We start from the raw sequence: 7,308 nt of genomic DNA on the forward strand, positions 1-7,308 counted from the left end.
TAATTTGAAATTATAAAAGGTTTTTTTAGTATTCCCCAATTGTTTTTAAAGATTAAAAATTCCATCAGGAAAATGTTTAAAAAACAAACAAACAAAAAAAACTAAAATACAATCAAAACAAAAAATGAATCGTATTTTAGGTTTTTATCAACCCGACTTCGATCAATAGCGACATTCTTATGTTTGCCACTAGATGTCGCTAAAGCACCGCTGGTTCGGGTGTACGTGCACAACCCGGAAGTTTTTGTCTGTCACGTGACTACTTGTGCCGCATTTGAGCGCTTGGTGTGTATCCAAGAACGAAGTCACAGTTCAGCACTCAGGAGCATTTCTGTTATTATTGGCGTATTTTGTATTGTTTATTAATGTAATGTGGCAAGGTTTTTTCCCTGCGAACAAAGCCCTGTTTTCCTGTTAGCCTCAGACAGCGACAGACACACGGACATGTCGGGCTTCAGCGCCGAGCTAATAGACTACCTGGAGGGCAGGATAACTTTTGAGGAGTTTGACAAACGCAGAGATGAGCGGAAAACCAAGGTAAAATGGCAAAATTAACTTTACCTCTTAGTCAATATCAAGAAGCTAGGTAACGTTGCAATATACCGTTCCTTTTATGTATATATGTTGTCTTGAATATCCCAGGAGTCTGAGGTTTTATCCGAAGATGATGGTGCTCAACCCTCCACCTCGGCACCTGTCACGCTGACTCAAGGTAACATCAGAAACCTTGTTCACTAAAGTCATTTTTATGGCTCAATGCAATAGAAAAATAATCTTGAATCACCAAATGCAGTTTGCCATTTTTAAGAAACGGAATTTGATTTGAAAATCCCAAAGATTGAAGTGAATATATAATAAAACTTAATAATGACACTCAAATACATATATGTTGTAGTACAATTTTCCATTTATTTATCAGTTGTGCTGGTTTACTCTATTATATAGCCTGCTAATCTGACAATATAAACTTGGTCTTGTTTAATGAGATTAATGAAATATCTGCAGGAGAAAATGTACATCTTTATGAGAAAAATGCAATTGCACTGTGTGAAACGGAGAAATGAACCCAGTGATTTACATTTTAGTTGAATTTCTCTTCCTCAGAAGAGGGTGTGAGCCCGGTAGTTCAGTTGGCCTTTGCCTCAATGTTGGGGGAAATGCAAGAACCACCGTCCTCAGAGGCGGAGGAGGATGAAGAGGAAGAAGAGGACACCTTAAGCTATGTTGATGATGAAGATGATGAGGACTATAAGGTGAATGTAGCAGAAGAGAAGAAATTGGAGCTGGAAGAGGAAGTAAAAAAGAAAACACGGGGGAGAAAAGGAGGGAGAAGACGGAGAAAAAAGAAAGAAGAGGAAGATTATGATGACTATGATGAGGAGGATGACCCTTCAGCGGGGGACGTGTTCGCACTGGAGATGAAGCTGAACCGAGAAAACAAGAAGATGATGAAGGTAAGGAAAGAGAGATCACTTTCCTCAGACATAGTTTCCTTTTCTAAAACGTCCATTAGCTCCCGATATTTTGTTTGTGTTCAGGAGCGGCGCCATCGCAGCAAATTACCACGAGCTTTGAGGGGCTTAATGGGGGAAGCTAACATCCGATATGCTCGAGGAGAGAAAGAGGACGCCATCATGATGTGTATGGAGATCATCAGACAGGGTAGGAAAGTGTGTGTGTGTTTGTAGAACAGGAGCTGCTATGATGCTACATTTTAATGCCAATATTACTGTCAAAGGAATATTCATATGTTTGTCTTTCAGCTCCTCTGGCGTTTGAGCCATTCTCTACATTGGCTATGATTTACGAGGACGACGAAGACGCAGACAAAGCGCTGCAGTTTGGGTTGATCGCTGCCCACCTCAACCCCTCCGACTCTGAAGAGTGGATCAGGCTGGCAGAAATGTCTCTGGAGCAGGACAACATCCGTCAGGCTATTTTGTGCTACACAAAAGGTCCATGTTCGAGTTGAGCCTAAAACTAAATTGACAGCCTATTTAAACTTGATAGTTCTTTTCCCAGCATTTCTTTTTCTCTATTTCAGCCATCAAGTACGACCCCACCAACGTACGCTACCTGTGGGAACGCTCCAACCTCCATATGCGTCTGGGTGAGCAGAAACAATGCATGGACGGCTACCGCAAGATCCTGTCCCTGCTGCCAATGGAGGAGGGAGAACACTTCATGCAGCTCTCCAAGGATATGGCCAAGTACGGGACTCGCACTCCGACAGCAATCTCAGAGCACATGTAACATATCGAGTGCTCTCTTTGTCCTTTAGGAGTTATTATGAGAGTAATGACCTGGCGGCAGCTCTGGGTATCATAGAAGAAGCTCTGGACAGACACCCTGAGCTTGTGAGTGATGACTTTGTCAACATGGCAGCAGAGCTCAATATCGCCAGCCATCACTACAGCAAGGCTTTACAGGTACAAGTTCACGTGTGTGACCAGCACAGCAGCCCCAATAAAACCGGACATGACAAACCTGTGTGCTTAACCTGTGTTTCCAAGGTTTTGGTCAAGTTTGCTGGTATAGTTTTGATCACTGATGAGTCCAGAATGGACGTCACGACACCAGCCGGTGATGGGGAGGTGTCGGAGCAGCCATGTGAGGTGCAGGAGAGCAGTGAAGAGAACACAAAGTCCCAAACTCTGACAGCAGAAGAAGCAGCAGCAGAGAATAACGGTAGGTTAAAATTGATAAGACAGGTCAGTGCCTTTTTAAATTTACATGTTAAAGTGTTGCTTTATTTCACTGATGGTAACTGGTGGTGCTGCAGGCTTGCAAACTACCGTTAAATGACATATTTGCCAATTTAACTTAGACATTTAGGAAGGTTATATGATGTTAAAATACTGGCTATTTTAAAGAACACTGCAGCATGGTAGCCTACATCAGTACATGGTACTCTTTTTCCAAGATCATTGATATCAAACAAAAATATATCTGTTATTAAACCCGTCATGAAAAGACAAACTCCTGGAGGATATGCTGGTCTCCTAAAATGTGGTTGTAAAATTCACTGAGTAGCAAAATAAGGTATAGATAACTTGCTTGAGAGACAGATTGAAGGCGATCTCATTTATTGATTAACATCTTATAATAATAATGACGCACTAGTCATTGCTGAAAAGGTTGCCTGCTAAGAACATTCATGTCTTAGTGAATTTTCTCACATTTGGTACACTCTGTTCCCCCTGAAAAGGACGCCAAAAGCTGCTCTATGATTTATTTTTTTTTACTAAATGATAGTCACACTGGTTGTTTATGTGTGTTTCCAGGCAAAATCAAGGATGTCCAGGTACCAGAGAGCATTCCAGTGGATCTGAAGGCTAAGCTTATAGTCTGTCTGATTCATCTTCATGTCAGCACACCCCTGGAGGTGGGCAAAACTAATATTTTCATTGTAATGACTGTGCTTTTCCCCATTGAGAACTTTTAAAGCTGGAACATGATCATTTAAATGGTATGTACCTATACACCTACAGAGGTTAGTGACATCACTAATGGAACAGAGTCCAGAGGAGATTGGTGATTTATATCTGGATGTAGCAGAAGCCTACCTGGATAAGGGCGAATACGCGTCTGCGCTGCCTCTGCTGTCTGTGCTTGTCGTCTCAGATAAGTACAACTTGGCTGTTGTTTGGCTTCGACATTCAGGTAGGACAATTCTGACACGCAGTCGTCAAAAATATCTGTTATTTATATTTGTTAAGGTGCGATTGTAAGTTCAAACTGTGAATTATTTTGCATAATCGTCTTTCATTAGAGTGTCTTAAGGCACTGGGCCAAATGGAGATGGCAGCAGAAAGCTACACTAAAGTAGTGCAGATGGCCCCCCTCCACCTGGAGGCCCGGCTGTCCCTGGCCACCCTGCAGCAGCAGCTGGGCCGACCAGAGCACGCCCTCAAAGCTCTGGAGTCCATGTATGACAGTGAAACGCTTGCACGGGACTCGTCCGCAGCACAAAAGGTGAAGATGTGCATTTTGGCAACTCATTTTCTATATCTTGGTCGCTTTTTCCCAAGGTTTTACCAACTTTGCACCAGGTCTCACGCATCAGTCATATGTGTCATAGTAATAATGTAAAGCAGATGAACCATCTTTCCCCGAATCATTTAGAGCAGGGGTGCTCACACTTCAGCATGAGAGCCACTTATGAAATGACCAAGTCAAAATGATTAACCCATTATATTTATTAAGAAAACTATTGAGGATTCTTACAATTTATGTTGATGTACATTGCATAACCACATATGTTGCACAACACAACATAATTAACATAATTACATTTTTTGCCATTGTGAAACACAGCTGGGACTTTAGGTCCTTTCTCTTTCTCAGCTTGCTTTGCGTGGGAATTCAGTGTCTTATTTTCCATGAACAGTCCGACAATGCCGCTCCTTGTTTCCCTTCTTCAGTATTGCGATGGTTGACAGATGAGGCAAACCCACTTTGAAAATGTCATCGTGAAAAGAAAAGCACTCTTCTCGTTACGTGTGAAAGTGATGAGTTTTATTCTTCTTACTTGGTCCAGCTCCCCCCACTCATTTAATACGCTTTCTTATGTTTAAGAAAAAAAAACTAAAGCGAAAAATTAGCGGCAATAAACTGACTAGCTTGTTAGCTTTGCTGCACTTAGAGCTGTTGTTTGTGCATGCACAGTGACCAAAGCGTCAAAAAAAATTCAGATGTCACCTAGGCAACCGGCTGGTCGATCGTGATCGACGTATTGAGCACCCCTGATTTAGACCTTCGATGCGCTCCTCTTCATGTATTTCCTCCTGACTCCATGAATGATTCTAGGAATTAAAGCTCCTGCTGCATCGCTCCACTTTGCTGAAGACTCAGGGACAAAAACAGGATTACCTGGATGCTATGATCTCCATGATCTCCATGCTTCTTAAGGTGATGCATACAGACACAGATACATTCAAACACACATTCAGAAGAAGAAACATTTGTATTTATACGTCCATCTGCGCTCGTTTTAGGTGGCCATGCAGCGGGCTAAGGTGTGCGTGCGCTCTGTAATTGTGTCGGGTGAGAGTCACCTTCGGTTGGTGAAGGTTAAAGAATTGGAACCAGAAATTGCGGACCATGAAGCTGCCTACCTGGATAACACTGGTACGATATACATGCACAGGCAGGTGTCCACAGAAGGACTGACTGGCGTCCGCGATGCCATGACTCGTAAAAGCAAATTACGTTCGGGTTTCATTCATTGATTCTGTGCAGGCAAAACCAATGTTCTGTCCAGAGAGGACTGGTGGCAGCTGCTGGTCAGCTGCGTGCTGACGTTATGCGAGGTGAAGCGCTATGAGGAGGCTGAGCTGATGGTGGAGTCAGCCATGGAGTTCTACTCCTTCTACGACAACAAGCCCCTGAGGAGGGAACTAGAGTTTTTCGGCCTGTCGGCCACCATCCTCGATCGCAACCATTACAACGCCTACAACTACATCAGGTAGACTCACATCACATTAAAACCTTTTTTGGATGATTGATGTGACGCACGTCAATTTGCTTCTCTGTCCAACAGGTTGATGCTGATGGAAAATGTTGATCCACCACAGCTATGGAATATTTTCAACCAGGTGTGTGAGATTATGTTGCCATGGAACCACATTTATGCAGGGCAGTACACGAGCACTCTTTTATTTTCTTCCTTCCTGCCCAGCTGACGATAACCTCCCAGCACCAGCGGCATCATCGCTTCTGTCTGAGGTTGCTGTTGAAACATCCCGACAGCCACGCTTTGTGCGTCCTCTGCGGACACAACGCCATGGTGTCGGGGAGCTTTAAACATGCTTTAGGTAGTAAACAGAACCTCTGATCGTCCGACTGTTTGCAAGGCTAATTTGCATTGCTATGACGACACAGTTTCAACAGTGTGATACAGTTTGAAAATCCTTTTGTTATTCCTCCTCAGGCCAGTATGTCCAGGCTTTCCAGACTCACCCTGATAATCCCCTGTACAGCCTGTGTGTGGGTCTCACCTTCTTCCACATGGCATCTCAGAAGTTTGTTGCCAAACGACACGCACTGGTTCTGCAGGTAAAAAGCTTAGGTGCCATTGGTATTTGCTTTAGGATTACAAGGAAGAGCAGCCACCTGATTAATAGCATGGTGCTTTCAGGGCTTCTCCTTTCTGTGGAGGTACTTGGAGCTGCGTGGTGAGTGCCAGGAGAGCATGTACAATCTAGGCAGAGCCCTACACCAGCTGGGCCTCACACATTTGGCCATCCATTACTACCAGAAGGCACTTGCACTGCCTGTGCAGAATTTGGAGGTATGTTTGATGTACTGTACATGCAACACACACAGAGATATACAGTAAATGAAATGTCCCACCTCTCTGACAGGGCATGCCTGACGATCAGGTGGACTTGAGGAGAGAGATTGCCTTCAATCTGTCTCTCATTTACCAGACCAGCGGGAACACGGAGATGGCCCGGCAGCTCATTAACACCTACTGTATTATTTGAAAGTACCCATGAATTCACCAATTCATGAGTTTGAGGTCAGGATTCTCAGCGTTTTGGGTTTATGTATAATTATTGTCAGTATTTGTATATATGCACGCGTACCGTGATTATGGGAATATTTTGAGATAATAAAAGTATATTGACTTTTGTCAGCTTCAAAATTTTGATTTTGTTTTTTTTAATGTCATGAGACACAAAGATGAGTGTCACCAGATGATTCCTTTTGTTGCAGGGATTAAGTCAGGAGATTATTTACCAAATCATTCCTTTTCTCTTAGACCATCTGCTCCCACAGTGTTTCCTTCCTGGGTTTCTGTCCATCTAGACTGGAGCCAGGGGGCGGACTGGCCCGCTGGTAGAAAACTGCTCTAGAATGATTTACGCAGCAATAATGCTTATAAACTCAATGTTTTGAGACCAAAAACACACAATGCTTTGCCCCCGCATGTGCAAAAAATTAATCGCGCTTGTATATTTACCTTACAAAATAATTGCTGTGGAGAGGAAACAGAGTACACAATTCCTTAAAATTTAAGAAATTGTTTTTCTTTAAGCACTTGGTAGCCCATTCTCCATTAAAACAAAAAACAAAACACCTCCCTTATAGGAAAATATTTGCTTCAATGGCCCTTTTTATTATCGTTCATGTTGAGGATAATTAAGCAAGCCAAAAATGTTACATTTTATGGTGCATGGAAAATAAATGCATCGTTTAAAAATTATATTTGAAAAAAAACTTCCCGGAACAACCCTGATTATGCGACCTCCTGGAGGCCCGCGAACCTCAGGTTGCGCATCCTTGCTCCAAACCGAGGGAGGT

General features: G+C 43.0%; 1 protein-coding gene across 2 annotated transcripts; it reads left to right on the top strand.

Moving 5' to 3' along the window:
* Positions 1 to 242: 242 nt before the first annotated feature.
* Positions 243 to 6,649, top strand: gtf3c3 (general transcription factor IIIC, polypeptide 3). Of its 2 annotated transcripts, XM_029840787.1 has the most exons (20): positions 267 to 285; positions 419 to 537; positions 643 to 712; positions 1,105 to 1,454; positions 1,539 to 1,662; positions 1,764 to 1,955; positions 2,045 to 2,210; positions 2,282 to 2,429; positions 2,514 to 2,688; positions 3,285 to 3,385; positions 3,492 to 3,663; positions 3,773 to 3,975; positions 4,810 to 4,911; positions 4,998 to 5,130; positions 5,242 to 5,467; positions 5,543 to 5,597; positions 5,681 to 5,816; positions 5,933 to 6,057; positions 6,140 to 6,292; positions 6,366 to 6,649. In XM_029840787.1, the coding sequence occupies exons 2-20, from the start codon at positions 445 to 447 to the stop codon at positions 6,486 to 6,488; spliced, it is 2,847 nt and encodes a 948-aa protein (XP_029696647.1). In that variant the 5' UTR covers positions 267 to 285; positions 419 to 444; the 3' UTR covers positions 6,489 to 6,649. The 2 variants fall into 2 exon arrangements, with proteins under 2 accessions (XP_029696646.1, XP_029696647.1); XM_029840786.1 differs by having other exon boundaries at positions 243 to 537.
* Positions 6,650 to 7,308: the final 659 nt, after the last annotated feature.

This window comes from Takifugu rubripes, chromosome 8 (genome assembly GCF_901000725.2).
Source record: "Takifugu rubripes chromosome 8, fTakRub1.2, whole genome shotgun sequence".
NCBI classification, from domain to species: Eukaryota; Metazoa; Chordata; class Actinopteri; order Tetraodontiformes; family Tetraodontidae; genus Takifugu; species Takifugu rubripes.

Coding starts and splice junctions, on each gene's coding strand:
- gtf3c3 (XM_029840786.1), top strand. CDS start 445: ATGTCGGGCTTCAGCGCCGAGCTAATAGACTACCTGGAGGGCAGGATA. Junction 2,430..2,513: donor ACTACAGCAAGGCTTTACAG/GTACAAGTTCAC, acceptor TGTGTTTCCAAG/GTTTTGGTCAAGTTTGCTGG. Junction 6,058..6,139: donor GACACGCACTGGTTCTGCAG/GTAAAAAGCTTA, acceptor TGGTGCTTTCAG/GGCTTCTCCTTTCTGTGGAG.